General features: G+C 43.1%; 1 protein-coding gene across 1 annotated transcript; it reads left to right on the top strand.

Moving 5' to 3' along the window:
- The first annotated feature begins 10,711 nt into the window (after positions 1-10,711).
- RPL34 (ribosomal protein L34) lies at positions 10,712-15,804 on the top strand. Its single transcript, XM_032802247.2, has 5 exons — positions 10,712-10,814; positions 11,663-11,736; positions 11,818-11,917; positions 13,524-13,627; positions 15,677-15,804. The coding sequence occupies exons 2-5, from the start codon at positions 11,672-11,674 to the stop codon at positions 15,759-15,761; spliced, it is 354 nt and encodes a 117-aa protein (XP_032658138.1). The 5' UTR covers positions 10,712-10,814; positions 11,663-11,671; the 3' UTR covers positions 15,762-15,804.
- The last annotated feature ends 2,129 nt before the right edge of the window (positions 15,805-17,933 follow it).

Here is a 17,933-nt window from a genome sequence, read left to right as displayed (position 1 = left end):
AGATGTTACGGGTAAAAATATAATCAATTTTATTGCCTCAGCTTTTGAGTGCCTATCTTGAGACAAAAGCAGCAGAGAATCCTGTGGCACCTTATAGACTAACAGACGTTTTGGAGCGTGAGCTTTCGTGGGTGAATACGTCAGACGCAGGACGAAGTGGGTACTCACCCATGAAAGCTCACGCTCCAAAACGTCTGTTAGTCTATAAGGTGCCACAGGATTCTCTGCTGCTTTTACAGATCCAGACTAACACGGCTACCCCTCTGATATCTTGAGACAGCTTAATGTGCCTTATGTTGGGCACTCAAAAATTGGAGCATCTAGAATCAGTAGCCACTTTTGAACATGTGACCCTAAATGACTTATCCAAGCCCACAGAAGGAAACTGCGTCAGAATGAAGATTAGAATTCTGTAGATCTTGCCCTCCTGGTCCTGTGTTTAGGACACTGAAGCACACATTTGCTCTATAATGTATGATAAACATAAGTATGTTCCTCACTTTAAGACACATCCATAAATGAGACAAAACAGGAGATCCTGAAGAACTGTGGAGAGATTTCCAGCACGAATCTCTCTGGAAACTGTGAGCATATCATATAGTAATGTGGCAAACAAATAGCCTGCAGCACCTCCCAGCATCCTCTGTACATTATTGCAAGAGGAATTTTATACAGAGCGACATGAGCTACAAACAAAATTAGTTTGCATCTTCCATGAAGGATAATATGTAACTAATGCAAAGAGCCTGCACAGTTATGAATGCTTCACTGCAGCCTCATGGTAGGGATCGCAGAGCAAAATGGAGAGAATCCTGCACCTAGTCTGTGCTGAAGTGAAGGCATCTGCACTGATCACACATAGTCTGGTGTAGATAGGAGTGTGGGGGCTGGACCAAGGTTGATGCCACTGTATCAGCAATTACGTACCTTCAGTGGACTGAATCCCTGCATATGTGATGTGTTAGGCCAGTGGCCACTGTAACAGCTCAGAAGGTGGAAGAGGCTGTGGCTGGCATCCATGGAGGGTCCGTGCTTCAACTCCATGCTCTGCCCACAGGTTGGGTGTTGTATTCCATCCCATACACCTCCTGTGTGGAGATGCACACAGAGCCCATTTCATTGGGGTTTAGTGCAAAACAGGTTAAATTTCACCTCTAGAGAACAGGAGGACTGCAGGTCTCCTCCAGACGGTGAGACATTTTTTTCAGGGTAAAAGAGGAACTAAGCAGGTACACAAATGGGTACCTATGCTGGTTTTATTCAGGAACTTTAAGCAAACTCGGTGCGCTAATCAGCAAAAGAGAAAAATAAACAGCTGAGCACTGTAATTCATTTACACTTCAAATATACTTTTGAGATGGTTATTCCTCAATTAATCAAATAGCTGGTGTATCCCTAAAGTAGTATAAAGTGACACACTGTGTGAAATCAATTTTCCCTTCCAAAAATCATTAAATTCAGTAGCCTATGACTACATCCCTGCTAATTCTGGTACCAGTCCTTTCATCCTCCATTAACTTTGGCGCACCTAACAGGCTGTCAAAAATAATTTCCCAGAATGTAAATAATTCAGAAATTAAAAATTAATAAATAATAACAGAGAGCTACTGGGAGATAGACTGGGTCAATTAGTCGGCTCTGCATTCTGTTTCTTCGCAGCAGGGAGGCAGCCACATTCGTTACTAGAATCTTTCCTCTGATTCCTAGGTCTGATTTACGGCTCTTCATTACTGGATCCAGTCAGACACAATTACCTCCATCATCATCTCAGTTCCTAACTTCAAAGAAACACACATTTTCTTGTCTGCTTTTTTTCTCCTTGCAGCAGCCTCAGCTTGACGTCCCTGGAATTTCTTCCACGCGGACTAATTAATAAGACTTTGACTTATCATATTCACTTCTCTTCTTTGATGTCCTACCTTAGTCAATCATCCTATTTAATTAGAATTTCAATGATAACTTTACTTATCTTGTGGCTAGATGTAAATTAAAATAACAGGATTTTAATTCTCTTTCTTACGAGGTTATGATATTTTTGACAGAAAAAGTTTCAACCCAAATATGACATTTATGTACTTCCTATGCTAGGCGTGCAATCTGCTAAATTGTTTTCCCCATTGCTACAAAATAATTTTGCTTGTTTCACAGGCGCCACTGAAATGGAAGTGAATCCGGTTACTTGTAATGTAATTTCTACAAGTCCATGTCATGAAAGGTTACATTAGCTTAGATGAATTCAGTTGAATCATGACACACGTCACACAGTTAACAAGAAAAGATTATGTGATTTTTATTTTTATTTATTTATTTTTTAGATGAAAGAGTTTCAAGGGGGCACCAGATTTTAGGACTTTTCCCTCTCTCTGCCCTTTTAGTCAATTGGTAGCACATATCCATAAAGATTTCTTGCTTGTTTTCCTTATTTAAACACCCACTCCTGCTGTTCTTATTCAACCAATACTCTGGGCCAGGTTTTCATATATGCTAAGGGGTTTTAGTGTAAATGAGAGTAAGGACTTCTGTTGCAGTCAGAGAAAATATGGACTGAATGAGGACTACTAGTCAGGTCCTTAATGAGAAATGAGAGACTTTATAGAACATACACATGAATAAATCACCGGAAGACTGTGCAGTGCATACAGCATTTTTTTCATCCCCAAACACATAACTCAAGAACTGCTTAACTGTGAATAGTAAAAGTATCTGGTTGAAAAAAGTGCTTAAATGTCATGCTTTTCAATATGGTATCATGAAGTCAAAGAGCTTCTTCACACACAGTAAATTGTACTGCTTTAATTATACTGCTGTAGCTACAGCGTGGACACAGTTACACTAGTACAAAGTTGTCTTAGACCAATATAGCTTATGGTGGGGTTGTACTGCTTTAATTATACTGGTATTATATCTCTATAACCTATATTGGTACAAGATCGTTTTAATGTGGTATAGCTGTGTCTACACGAGGGGTTGTTCTAGTAAGTAAAAACTCATACCCCTAAATAACACAGTTATACCAGCCACAAAAACCGTGTATAAACTCAATAAATGCCACACGTCCATTATATATAGTGCGCCATTTTACAGGTTTTCCTCCCCGTTCATTTTCATCCCCTCCTGTCTAGTCTATTGTACCCTCTACCTGTGTGCATGTATCCACCTCCGCTGATGCAATGGGTGCAATGTGACAGCTCACACAGTTGAGTGGGGATTCACCTTGGGACAGAGCAGGCAGTGTTTGCACAGCTATCTTCCTCAGGGCTCTGCCAGTGGGAGAACAGCTTCTGTAGCTAGGGCTCAGTAGGTTCAACATATTCCCCAGTGGCAGCTCTGCTTTTTTCTCTTCCATACTTATTTATGTGCACATACAGTCCTTGCTCCCCTCACCCCGCCATGTCTTTTAGAATTTTGGCAGACTAGGTGAGTAAGTCAATGAATGAATAAGAGATTAAATAGTAGTTCAATCTTGAAGCGAATTTTGTGAACTAGAAGAGCCCAGAGGACTGCAGAAGTCTACTAGAGAGCAAGGGATCAGCAACACAACTGGGGCAGAGGACCAGAACAGTGGATTCACAGTGGAAACCTGCAAGTACTAGACTACCAGAATGAGACAGGACAGCCAGGTAAAGGAAAGGAGGTGGTGAGAGGATACCTTCTGAAAGTCCAATTATGTAAGCCTTGGAGCTCTTACCCTGTGACTTCAAGGGAGCTATTAGTGTGAGTGAGTGTTCTCCAGTGTGAGTATGGAGCATGGAGTTGCACAACTGATGATCTTGGGAAGAGAGATGGTCAAGGAGGACTGTGTAAGGAAGAAAAGAGCGGTAGCTAAGTACAGGGGCACAGTTCAACAGCCCGTGGACTCACTTCTGGTTTATGCCTGGTGTTCTGAAAAGGGTTTCAGCTGGCCTTCTGTGGGTCAGGAAGGGAATTCCCTCCAATGTATTGTGGGGGTGGGGTAGTTTTGATCTCCTTCTGAAGAATCAGGTTTGGGCACAGCTGGACACGAAACACTGAGGAGGTAAGCCAGGGCTCTGAGGTGGCACTGAACATTCTCTCTTTCAGGTGCTTGGCTGGTTGGTTCTTGCTCACATGCTCAGGATCTAACTGACTGCTGTTTGTAATGTTGTGAAGGAATTTCCCCCCAGGTCGGACTGGCACCTGTCAGCTTTCCCCCAGCCCTTGGTTTAAAAACTGCTCTACAACCTTTTTAATTTTAAGCGCCAGCAATCTGATTCCATTTTGGTTTAGATGGAGCCCATCCTTCCTGTATCGGCTCCCCCCTTCCCCAAAGTTTCTCCAGTTCCTAATAAATCTAAACCCCCTCCTCCCTACACCATTGTTTCATCCACACATTGAGACCCTGCAGTTCTACCTGGCTAACTGGCCCTGTGCGTGGAACTAGAAGCATTTCAGAAAATGCTACCAGGGAGGTCCTGGACTTCAATCTCTTACCTAGCAGCCTAAATTTGGCCTCCAGGACCTCTCTCCTATCCTTCCCTATTTCATTGGTACCATTGGCTCCTCCCCAGCACCACACATAAGCCTATCTAGATGTCTTGAGAGATCCGCAATCTTTGCACCAGACAGGCAAGTCACCATGCAGTTCTCCTGATCATTGCAAACCCAGCTATCTGTGTTTCTATTGATCAAATTGCCCATTACTAACACCTGTCTCTTCCTAATAACTGGAGTTCCCTCCCCTGGAGAGGTATCCTCAGTGAGAGAGGAAACCACAACATCATCTGGAAGGAGGATCCCAACTGTGGGATCATTTCCCTCTGCTCCAGTTTGATGTTCTCCTTCCCTGAGACTTTCATACTCCTCAACAGAACAGTCTGTCAGACCAGAGGTGGGATCAGTCTACTGTGTCCCGGAAAGTCTCATCTATGTACTTCTCTGTCTCCCTTAGCTCCTCCAGCTCAGCCACCCTGGCCTCCAAAGCCTGTACATGGTCTCTGAGGACCAGGAGCTCCTTGCACCGAATGCACACATGTTACCGGCTCATAGGGCAGGTAATCATACATGCCACACTCAGCGCAATAAACTGGGTAGCCCCCACTCTGTTGCTGGACTTCTGCCTCCATTGTCTTTTTACTCCTGCAGCTGGTTCCTTTGTTGTTGTTTAGTTTTTATCAGGGGATGTTTTTAAGCTTAAGTTTAAAAAAGTTCAAGGAATGTTAAGTATATGCAGCCCCCCTGCTGACTGTAAACTCCCTCACAAAACTCCACTATTCGCTGGCTCCTCTGGTTGCTTAGGAGCGGGCTTTTTAAAGCACTGGTCTTCCTGAGTAGCCCCTCCCGCTGGTTAAAGGTTGATGGGTGCTAAAGGGCTTAGGGATCAAAGCCTCCTTAAGAAGCTATCAGCCTTGCCTAGCAGGCTGTTTGGCTCAGCACTCACACAGTCAGCACACAGTCCCCCAAACAAACAGACCACATGGTATATTTCAGTCCAGAAGCAAACACACTACAACAAACACACACACACAACAGACAGCAAAGTTACCCCAAGGGTCAAGTAATCGCTCCTTCTTCACCTGAAGAAGTCCCTCGCAAAACTCCCCTGTTGGCTGCTCCTGTTTGCTAGCTCCTAATAAGCCCTAGTAAACTCCTACTTCAGATATGATCAACCAAACTAGACACTATTAAAAAATCAAACTAATACTTCAAGATGCATTTGTAAATTCTTCTTTTGACAGTCCTGTTAATCGTACAAAATAAATTGCATGTGTTTTAAAACAACAGGCCAGACCCTCAGCCAGTGTAAATCAGTGCAATTTCATTTAGTTCAATGCAACTACTTTTATTGAAACCAGTCGAGGCTGTGGCACAAATTTGCTAAATGTAGGTAGAATCAATAACTATTGCTTGGTAATAAGATGGCAAACTGTTGCATTTCCAAACTACTTCATCAGTAATTTAATAGCGTTGTTCTTTCACAATTGGGTTCTGTTACATTTTTATATTTAGAGCATGATTATTTAATTTAATTTAATTGGTTTCCTTACTCCCCTCAGGGTTCTGGACCTAGAAAGTTCAAATTAAATACTCTAATTGCTCTGAAATTCACTTGTCTAAAATGTGCTTCTTTTTCAAATGTAGTCTCATATCTAGTTCAGACATATTTTCTCTTTCTTTCACAAAGCAGGAAAATTCTGGTGCCATAATTTGCATTTAAAAAGAGTCAATAATTAACCAAAATAATAATTATAGATATAAGACAGGGAGAATGCTGCACAACAAACTGTGAGCTAAAAACCTATAAATAAGACTATGAACACACATCAAAGGTTTCTATATACATGCTACTTCCAAGAGCAAAGCTCAAGTGGCTAATGATTGCACTGGACCCTTGAGATGTGTGTACAGGTCCTTTGAAAATGTATACAATGTGTTATTTTTTGAAATATTGTTTAAACAAAAGTAGCAGAGAACACTTCATAGCTTACACTCATTGGGTGAAATTCTGCTCCGAATGAATGGGGAGGTGAGGGCTTGCATTGAAGCCAATGTTAATGCTCTTGTCTTCAACCCTAGGCAGAATTTGGCTTTATAAATCAAATGCAAATAAACCGTGTCAATTACCAGATCGACCACAATGCATTCTCATGTGCTGTGTGAAGAAAAGAATGGATGTTGTGCAGAACAGAGAGACAGGCAGAGTGGAACCACCCAGAGCAACCACAGCTCAGGAGCAGGAGAAATTGAAACATATGTTTTAGAATATTTTGTTCTTTGATGCTTTGGTACCCCATAGTGAGACGGGAGCAGGATCCATGGGGTAGAGAACAAAATGAAAAACACAGGCCTTCTTATTGCCAGCTAGCCACTAATTTCAAAGCAAAAAGGCCAGCCATGCTTGTCAGCACACTCTTCAACCTGTCAAGGCCTCAATGTGTGGGATGTGATCTCAGACAAAGGTCCAACTGAAGAGACTTGAGAAACCCAATACAATGGGAATCTTTAAAGCTAGCATTCCTTTCTTCAGTATAGCTAACACACGCCATTGCCTAAAGGTAATTGAAAATTATTGATAGAAATAATTTTCCAAAATAAATACGGGGATAACATCAGATTTACACTGGCGAAGTTGGCACAGCTGGAGTACTCTCATTGGCTGTTGGGAGACCATCTGACTTCCTCTGTGCTCAACTCTGACTGCTTCCGGTCTTAGAATCTGTCCCATGTTGTGCAGTGCAAGTGGGAGGTAGTACAAGTTAAGGGCATAGTTTGTTGGTGGACTATCCAGGCTCAGATGCACCAGATTATCCCCTATAACAACCCTCTACTACCATGTTTATGGTCTAGCAGGATTACATGGGTGGGTGTTAACAGAGACTGTTGAAGAACCCCTGCTACCATACTCCAGGGAAAAGAGGAGTTCCCATCCAGAACTCCCAGTTCAGCTGCAAGTAGACCTAGAAATATTGCAGACAGCCGTAATGTATGTGGACACAACTCATGTTACTGCTAAGTTTTGGAGAGCACAGGGGTGCATGCTGAGGATTGAATAAGACAGGAATAAAAAAAAGTAGAAGGGGCCAGATATGCACAAGAATCTGATGCAGCCACAGGTTCAAGAAACATTTGTACACCTCTATCCCATATAACGCTGTCCTGGGAGCCAAAAAATATACTACATTATAGGTGAAACAGCGTTATATCAGACTTGTTTTGATCCGCCGGAGTGCGCAGCACCCCCACCCAGAGCACTGCTTTACCATGTTATATCTGAATTCGTGTTATATCGGGTCGCATTATATCAGGGTAGAGATGTACTTGGGGACAATTTTTCAGTTGCATTTTTGCTTGACCTGTGTAACTAGCTGTGACCTTCACATCTTTGTTCTTATTATAGGAAAAGGGAATGCATCTATGTGCAAAGTCATTCTTTTTAAACCATGGTGTCTGTGCTTTTTCAGCTCCATCACATGGGCACTCCTCAGAAAGAGCTTTCAAGACCATGATTTCACCCAGGGATTCCTTGTATTAAAAAAAAGGGATGTGTCCAAGATGCCTTGTCTGCCTTTGTTCCATTAGCAAAAACAAAACAAACAAAACCTATCAGGTCATTTATGGTTTAGATTTTTGAGTAGTAGATTTAAAACTTTCTTCCTGTGGGCATGAACCATAACTGCCACAGTATAGAACAATAAGGCTTTCAGGAAATAATCTGAGTTTAGAAAATAGGCTTGCATAAAAAAAGGATTACTAGAACTCTGAAAAAAACTGAAGGGTCTACCCAGATATACATTTTAAATGATCTGCTTGACTTCAGTGGTTCACCTTTTCCAGCTTCACTGATCTTAGATAACCAGCTGCTGCAATACTACTTTTTAGACAAAATCCTGTGTTTAGCAATGGTGTCAAGCAGCATTCTGAAGACAGCTCATGAACTGAAACTTGTAACTTATCAAACTGCAGGCATTAACATCTGTGTAGACTACCCTGCTTCACTCCTGGAATGCAGAAGAGGATTAGAGCCAGTCAGAAAAGAATGAAGAGAAATAGGCATCCACAGTGCAGGTCTTTACCTTGAATGGATCACTTGTTGGGACAGGTGTGCGTTTTTAATTTTCCATTAGATAATTTTATTGCAGCAAAGAAATAAAAAATAACAACGGAAATGGAAGTAATCACTGGGGGTTAAAAAGGAATTGCCTGATTAGGGCTCTCAGTATTTTTTCTTTATTGGCTGTTCAAAAAATTATCACTTGTGATGTCTTGGGTTGCTACCAGATCAGCGTTTCCAGGTTTCTGAGGAAACAACTAATAGGTGTTATATACCTCTAGCTCTGCATATTTTCAGGCTCTTGGCTTAAGACTCAAGATTCTAGGAGATTTCTCAAGTCCTCAGGACTGCTTCCAAAATCTCAGGATTATGGGAGTGGTAAATGCTGTCAATGCAATAGATACCATGCCTGCACCAGCCAGAACCATGACAATAGCATCCACTAGATTAGAGGAGAAACAGAGAGATTGGTCCTGCAAAGACAGGCTGCTAAGAAGATAACTCTTAGGTCCCACTGTTGTCAGAAAACATGTGAAGTCTGGAGTAGACTGTTTTCCTGATTTAAAATTATATAAAGTTACCACGTCATTTTTCCCCTGAAAGTGAGAATTAATCCCGCTGTGGCAACTCAGGGAGCAACCAACGGGAAACTTTCAGGCTTTTCAATTGATTGGAATCCCTCCATGTGAGCAAAGGTAGTGTCTACACCATGGGAGGGTGAACTACGGCCTGCGGGCCGGGATTGCCAGCCCTGTGGTGCAGCAGGGCTAAGGCAGACTCCCTGCCTGCCTTGGCCCCACACCACTCCTGGAAGCGACTGGCACCAAGTCCCTGCGGTCCGTGGGGGGAAGGGCAGAGGGCTCCATGTGCTGCCCTTGCCTGCAGGCATTGTTTCCCACAGCTCCCATTGGCCGGGAACAGGGAACTACAACCAATGGGAGCCACCTGCCCCACCCCACCCCACCCCACCCACAGGAGCCATTGCAGGACATGCAGGCCACTTCCTGGCGTGGCACGGGGCCAGGGCAGGCAGGGAACCTGCCTGCATGCTGCTGCCACCCTGGAGCCACTCGAGGTAAGCAGTGCCAGGCTGGAGCCTGCATGCCGAACCCCTCCTGAACCCAACCTCTTGCCCTGAGCCCCCTAACCCCCTGCCTTGAGTCCTCTGCCGCACCCCTCCTGCATCCCAACCCTCTGCCCTGAGCCCCTTCCTACACATCACACCCCCTCCCGCACCCTTGCCCCAGCCCTACATTCATGACCCTGCATACAATTTCCCCACCTAGATGTGGCCCTCGGGCCAAAAAGTTTGCCCGCCCTGGTCTACGCTGAAGCTAGCATTTAAGTCTAAGGCATACCCAGAGAGCCTTCCAGCAGTGCATCAAGCAAGGCAACCAAGATCTGCCACCTGTGATTCACTCCTCCCCTCCATTCCCAGGGAGAGAAGGTGTGTTAAGCCCAGTGCTTGGCTCTGTCAGGGTTTGGGTTTGTAAGGTACATGCTGTGCTGTGTGTGTTAAGAGCCAGAGGTGGCTGCAGTCAGTGTTTATGGGTCCAACTTAAGGTTGTCAACCTTCCCGGATTGGCCAAGAGTCTACCGAATCGGCGTCGATCTCCTGGTGACTATTAAAAGCAATCCGGGAGATATGAATAGACCAAAAGACCTGTTAGCGGGGCTAACACAGGCTCCCTACCTGCCCTGCTGCCAGAAGTGGACGGCATATCTAGCTCTTACGCACAGGGGCAGCCAGGGGGTCTGTGTGCGCTGCCTCCACGCCCTGCCCTGACTCCACTGCTCCCATTGGCCAGGAAGCACAGCCAATGGGAGCTGCAGAGGCAGCACCTGCAGGCAGGGGCAGCGAACGGAGCCACCTGGCCACCTCTGGGCCGGACCTGCCAGTCGCTTTCGGGAGGCGCCCAAGGTAAGCGCTGCCCAGCCAGAGCCCGCACCCAGAACCCCTGCCCCAGCCCTGAACCCCTCATTTCTGGCCCCACCCCAAATCCCTTCCCCAGCTGCGCTTGGGCCGGTGCCTGGGGACCCGCTGAGTGAAGGGAGAGCGAGAGGCGGCTCAGTTGTGGCGAACTGCGGGCTCCAGCCCGATCTTCTTCAACGCCTCCGAGGGGAGAGACTTCCAGCCCAGCGAGTCGCCCTTTGTTTTCCGTACAACATGGCGGCGCCTATGCCCCGCTCGACTGCCGGAAGGAAGCTTGACCGAGTAAACCTGAATACTACTTCCGGGGTTTCTTGGTCACTATTTGAACTTGGAGACGCGCCCATCCCCTTCCTCTTCCGGTCCCGGCGAGACCCGGTATGGTGGTTTCCATCTCCCGACCTGTGTTGGGGAGTTGGGACGATCCGCTTCCATCCGCGGATTGGCGGGTCCGGGCGGCCTGGGGCTGAGTGGAGCCGCGGGAGGGCGGTATTGGGGAGCGGGGATTGAGTTGCGGCCCGGATGGAGCCTCGGGACTGGGGTGTCCCGTGCGGCGCCGCGGTTGGGGGTCGCGTTTGCTGGTTACAGCGTATTCCCCGCACCGCCTGCTGCGGCCTTGCGAGCCGCTGGGCTATTGACAGGCCCCGGGGTTACAGGAGGCTCCGGAGCTGGGCAGGGCCAGACCCACGGGGTGGGGGCGCCTCACCTGTTTCCCCCGCGGCGGGGGCGCCAGGGAAGGAGATCTTGTATCAGAACGACCGGGGGATGGGCCTGGTGGTTACAGGGCTGTCGCTTAATGGGCAAGAGATGGGGAGCAGGCAGTTCTGGGTGCTATGACAGGTATAGGGGTTCACATAGGTGTTAACACACTGTGGTTCCACAACATCTGAACATAGATTAACTTGTTACTTCCCGTCCTTTATAACGTACTTTGAGATTTAGAGGAGAAAAATGCCGAGACTAAAAGCTTCTCGTTGTTTTTATGTTTGTGGGATTAGTACTACATCTTTACTACTAGCAGGTGTGAAACCTGAAGCATTCTGCTGCCCATGTCAAACGTCAGTGTATTGGTGTTGCCAGGGCCATTGAAAGAAATATGATTCACTGATGATCTCACCTACTTTTTGTTGTCCAAATTCTCTTCCCCCCACCCAAAAAAAAGGTTTAAACTTAGTGGTGAAATATCGTTGTGAGACTAATGCTCTTTCTCTCATTCTTTTATCTAGATATAAAAAATGGTTCAGCGTCTGACATACCGTCGTAGGTTGTCCTACAATACAGCCTCTAACAAGACCAGGCTGTAAGTAAGATCGGAATTCGAGAGTTTATCTGTTTGAATCTAGTTTTTTACACTAATTTCATGTTGCTCTGATGCACCCAGGTCCCGGACACCAGGTAACAGGATTGTTTACCTTTACACCAAGAAAGTTGGCAAGGCACCAAAGTCTGCATGTGGTGTGTGTCCAGGAAGACTTCGCGGTGTAAGTATTACACTCATTTACCTGGTCATTTTTGGTACCATGATCACATACTTCAGCTCCCACTGTTGCTGACTTGCTGTGTGATATCTTTTTTGCAGTTAAGTATCTTGCCTAGTGCTTTTCAGTCTTTAATTGGAGATGATGCTTACTTCATGTACCTGTTGTGAGGATTAGTTGTTAAACCTCTGAAAACTTAAAGCATTTAATGGATAGTGATGCTATTTTTTCTTAATTTTGGTGCTCATAATCTACAGCATCTGAGCCCCTTTATCTTAGGGGATAAGTAGCAAATGCCCATACAATAAAGTTGTGCATGGATAGGGTTAGCAGAATTCATTTTTTTTAATAACTTTAGGTGGATGATACTTATTTTAAGTGACTTTTTTTTTTTTTTAAATTGATTTAAATTTTCAGTTGCACTAAATTCTGGGGGTGTCAAATCATTATTTATTCTTAAGCAGAATTTTTTTTACTTTATCTTTAAATTTCAGTTATCAATGGAAATATTTTTTCATTGGTTCAAGTGGGGGAATGAAATTGCAGTTTACTGACATTTAGCCAAAAAGCTAATCCTTGCTAGTCTAAACATAGATAACTATCAAAGGGATACTGTAGTAGGATACTTCATGGTATAGTTCTGTGTGCAAATTGTGTACAATCTCAGAGGTGTAGCCGTGTTAGTCTGGATCTGTACAAGTGGCAAAGAGTTCTGTAGCACTTTATAGACTAACAAACATATTGGAGCATGAGCTTTTGTGGGTGAATGCCCACTTCATCGGATGCATCATGTCCATTGTATTTGATACAAGACTGATATATTTGTAAAGAGAATATTTGGGGGCTTATTTTAATTTTTTGTAAAAGAGGTTTTTGTTTGTAGTACCTGGACTGCTTGCTGGGGGTTGCCAGAAAGCTTCTTTGACCACATGATACCGACTCTCCTTGTTTCTAGTGCTAAATGGCTTTAAAAGATAGCTAGGATGTAATGTCCAAATGTCATTTTTCAGTAAAAGCAATTGCAGTGCTTTCTACATTATTAAAAGTTATTCCAAATGATGTGGTCTACAGTATGATTATGTTGGTAAAGAACATATAAGATGACTTGAAGCGACACTGTCAGGTTACATGTATGTAACGCAAATTTCCTTAGTTGTGTTACTAACACTACCACATTGGGTTATTTAAAAACGATGAAGTCTTAGAATTTATTTTTATAGTCTAATTCTCAGCTTCACTTCCAGGTTTTCATGCAGTATTTTGGTTGCAAACTCTCCACTGTAATATATACACGTGATCCCAATCTTCTAACGTGTAACTGTATGATTGGGGGAGATCTTGGACCAGTAAATTATCAAAATAGGGACTTTTTAGTAAGATATTTGTAGTGAAGAGATATTGCAAACAGCTGCATCTTGTAAAAGCATATCTTGCGCATTCAGCAGCAGTTTGTTTTTTTTTCAAGAGAAACTGCTCAACATGCTTGTGCTTAGTCTGAAGTGACATGCCTAAATGGTGTGCTTGATTTTCTTTTAATGTGGCTAGTATCCAAAAAGTATGCACGATTATGAATTACTCTGTATGACACTCCAATTTTTGCTTCACATAGGTTCGTGCTGTGCGCCCTAAAGTCCTTATGAGGTTGTCAAAAACAAAGAAGCATGTTAGCAGAGCCTATGGCGGTTCCATGTGTGCTAAATGTGTGCGTGACAGGTAAATTTAAAAAGCTAGGCAACTTTGTCATAAATATTGGTCAAAATGTGTGTGTGTGTGGGGCGGGGGGAGGGAATTACTGTTCTCATCGTATTAGCAGTAATACATTTTGCTCCTTATAGGCCAACTTTTTCAGACCTGGGTGCTTAAGTCTTTTTAACAGTATATTTCTCTTGACTGACTTGAAATGGGTAAACATGGGGCTGTGAAACTCAGCAATGATGTAGTAATGTAGATGTATTAATATGTACAAAATCTTGTCTCCTGGATTCCAACTGGTTCCTGCTTTTACTATCTTTTTTTATAAAGGTTTTAGATTCTTGTAATTTGCCATCAAACAGCATGATGTCCCTTCTGTATAAACCTGAACTTTGAGTTCTCTCCTGAATACTGATTGATAGAGGAGAGAGGTATAGTTATTTAAGGAAAGCATTAATGTCAAAGCTGACCCTGTTTAAAAGTATGACATTAGTTAAACTATCTACAATTCACTGTCTTTCTTAGGGCTAAATTGGCACTGCTGTGATCAGTGCGGCAGCAGTGATTTAGTGAGTCTGGTTAAGACATGCTAAGTTGATGGGAGAGTGCCCTCCTATCCACTTCTGTAATCCACCTCAAGAAGCTATGTAACTTACATGGACTTAGCGCCTTAGTGAAGACAAGCTCTTACACTGCATACGTAGCAGATTTTCTTACAACTCAATTATTTTAAATAGTTCTGCCTGTTTTTTGTGAACTGTGACTAAGAATAGATATAAGTTGAGGTGTTTGGCTTTTTCATGCTGTTCACTGAACAGTGGGGCTTAGGTTTCATGTACAAGGCCTGATAATTATTGTCCCTGTTACGTGCACACTGAGCATCTCAGCATTGATGTAATGGCTTTCCTATATGGATAAATTTTATACTGCACACTAGACTAAGGCCATCTTAATTAATTTTATAGCAAAGTGCAAATGTGTATTAGCCACGTCATAGACAGAACAAAAAGGTCCCTGGTGCAAAGAGCTTTGTCTATACACGTTAGACACATTTGATTCCAGATCTCCAAAGTTAAAAGGTTAACATGCTTGAGCACTCCTGTGTTATGTCCTACAGAAAAGGTGATCTAGGGTTCAATTAAACTGTTTTTAATATTGATTAACTAGGAAGGTGACAATTTCAGGGTTGTTTTTGCTATTGGGTTACAAAATGATTTTCTGTATCAGGTAAATAAATCTGCATATGGCACTGGAGGGAGTTGCTGTTGCTAGTGTGGGGAGAAAAGATTCTGACTACCATGCAGGAGAGGAATAGGAGTTCTGGGCAACAGGAAGGAGCCACAGATGGGGCATCAGTGTAACAAATATCTGCTGCCATGTGGCAAGGCACAGTTCTAGTATTTATTTTTGGGGTGGGTCTTATATCTATATAATTAGGGATGGGAAGAGTATTTGTACAGGCATAGATTTGAGAATCAGCTTAATCCTGTCACTAGTATTTGAACTTGCTTAGACTAACAGCAGCTTTTTTAATGAGATTGTTAAGCTACGCTTCCATGTCACTTAATCACCTTTGTATTAAGTAGTAACTAGAAATATTCCTACAGTATATTTGTGTTTGGGTATGGCAAACCAAGCAAGCTGTCTGATGACTTAAGTGTTCAGTCTTTTTAGGCTTGAGATCCTCTACGTAATGACCATGTCTAGTCTACAAAAATAACCATGTTTAAACATGACTGTGGTCTCTTTGTGCATGGGGGAGGGGGGGATGTAATCATATAGAGGGAACTGTTTTAATCCTGAAATACCTAGGCCTTTGCAGTTTTCTGACATAGTTTTTTCTTGGCAGAGTGGGCAGAAAAAAAATGAGGCCAAAAGCATTTTTAAATTCAGATGGTATGCATGTCATAGTTCAGTAGTCTTGGGAACAGTGAGGAGTGCAAGTAGAGAAGTTTTAAAACTAGGTTTTAGGAATCATTTTGTGCTTAATAGCTGGGTTTGGAGAAATGTGTCTAATAGCAATGCTGAGTTTATATATTAGAGCTAATGAAGGCTTTTTCTCTTCCCTAGAATCAAACGTGCTTTCCTTATTGAGGAGCAGAAGATTGTTGTGAAAGTATTGAAGGCACAAGCACAGAGTCAGAAATCTAAGTGAATCTCTTTGTATTGTCTGCCTAATAAATGAAAATTCAACTTTTCTTGTGTCCTCTGCCATTCTACACATCTCTGCCATAATTCTGCATATCTTTGGTCAAAGCTAGAAAGCATCTTCATAATTTTTGCTAAATGCAAAAATATCCTTTTAATTCAGTGTTCTAGTGTAGTCTTCACTCACAGGTCAAAATGTTCTCTGATGTAGTTTTCACAGTGACTATAGCTACTCTGTGAGGAGCTTTAAAGTCACTGCAGAGACCAGTTATGCAATTTGTTTTTTAATGATCACTCAAATCTGTCTGTGCATATGGAAAGAATGAGCTTTCAGTTTGCCCCCACTCAGCCCTCCCTTTCATGTTCTTGGCCTGCCACAGTACAAAGAAGTCCTCTGCAATCTGAATATAGTTTAGATGGGAATGAGTTTTGCTGAATATGGATCTCACCTCTGTTCCACTAGGCCAGCCGGTGGGGAGAAGAGTTTTGTAGCACTGATGGAGGAGCTGCTTAAGTGGCTGGGGGATGTCCTCAAATGTAACTTGTTACACATCTCCTTGTCAGCAAGTTGGAACGTGTCATTGATCCTCCACTCTGAATAAAATTTTGTGATTTTACTGCTACTGTTAAATTCAGGTAACTACTACCATTTCCCAAAGTGCGGTGACTGGAGAGTTGACTGGTTACAGGATGCTGGCTTTATCTGTTTGTAACTGATTCTACAGACAGCCCAGGGATAAAGAAACAAGGAGGGTGAAGCCTAACTCTCTGTACTGGCTGCTACAGAGGGAAATCAAGATTTACTCTGAACCAGTAAGATAAGAGCTGTTGACCAGCTGACTGGGTAATACATCCAGGGAAGCAGCAGCAAGTCCAACCATGTTCAGATATCACAGTGCAATACAAGGTCTACACACCTGTGGTGCTCAGGAGTTAGGTTTTCACACCCAAGTCTTGTAGCTATGTATACTTAGGTTTTAAGTGTAGACCAGGCTGATTGAAAAGCAAAACAGTGAGCCCCTGATTTTTAAAGGTTTTTTTACTGTTTCTCCACTCAGTGTTGCAAGGCCCAAGTAACATGTCCAAGTCTCATTTTCAAAAGGGACTTGGGGTACATGTATGTAAAAAAACACACTAAACAAAACTGTGGCAGCGAGTCTCAGGCCAGCTCAACTGACTGAGGCTCATACTGCAGGGCTAAAAATAGCAGTCTAGATGTTCCTGCTTGGGCTTCCGGCAGTGTTCTGAAGAATCTTAGAGCCCAGGCTTCAGCCCAAGCAAGAACTATTTTTAGCCCTGTAGTGTGAGCCTGAGTCAGTTGGTCTGGGGTTCTGAGCCATTGCTACAGAGTTTTTGCAGTATAGATACACACCTAGGTGCCTGTCATTGGAACATAGGACTTAGCCATTTAAATCACTTATTCCTTGCGCAGTCCTGTGTTCCAGTGACACGTAGGGGACTAAGTCATTTTTTAAAATGGGACTTGGACATGTAATACTTAGGCGTTGCAACACCGCGCAGAGCAATGCCTGAATACTTTTAAAAATCTAGACTTGAGTGACTAGTCTCCAAAGGAATGGAATATTCTGTTAAGACAAATAAAATACAAAATACTCTGCTAATATTGATTTTTACAGTGAGACTTGTAGTTGCCACAATGTAACAAAGTGGGAAGGGTAGAGAAATGGTTTCCACATTGGAGAAATTCCTGTAGTGGTCACAAACCAATGCATGACCATCAGCTCAGAGTAGCTTTCTCACTAGCTGCAGTTTATCTAGCAGTAAAGTATACAACTTCCCTTTTAAAGTGATCTCTAAAGGGAAAAGTAGGCTTGTACATTTTTGCTTTTTTCCCGTTAAAATATCCTTAAATAATACCTAGCTCTTATACAGTGCTGTTCAGCAGTATATCACAAAGGAGGTGGGCATTATCTTTATTTTCCAGCTGTTTTTTTCCTTAGTAATTGTAGTTCTGTCTATGCTAGAAGACTATGATTTACCACCAAAAAAAAAAAAAAGTCTAAAGAGCACAAGCCCAATTTTATTCAGCTGCAAGCTGCCTTTAACAGCTCTTTCCTAAGGGCAAAGAACCCTTAATTCTGCCTATACTGTAACGAGCCAATATTCAAATACGGAAGGGGAAGAAATAATTTAATATTAAAAATTTGACTAAGGGGAG

This window comes from Chelonoidis abingdonii, chromosome 5, assembly GCF_003597395.2.
Source record: "Chelonoidis abingdonii isolate Lonesome George chromosome 5, CheloAbing_2.0, whole genome shotgun sequence".
Taxonomy (NCBI): domain Eukaryota; kingdom Metazoa; phylum Chordata; order Testudines; family Testudinidae; genus Chelonoidis; species Chelonoidis abingdonii.
The sequence above is the reverse complement of the archived record's forward strand: the minus strand, read 5'-3'. Positions and strand labels throughout refer to the sequence as shown.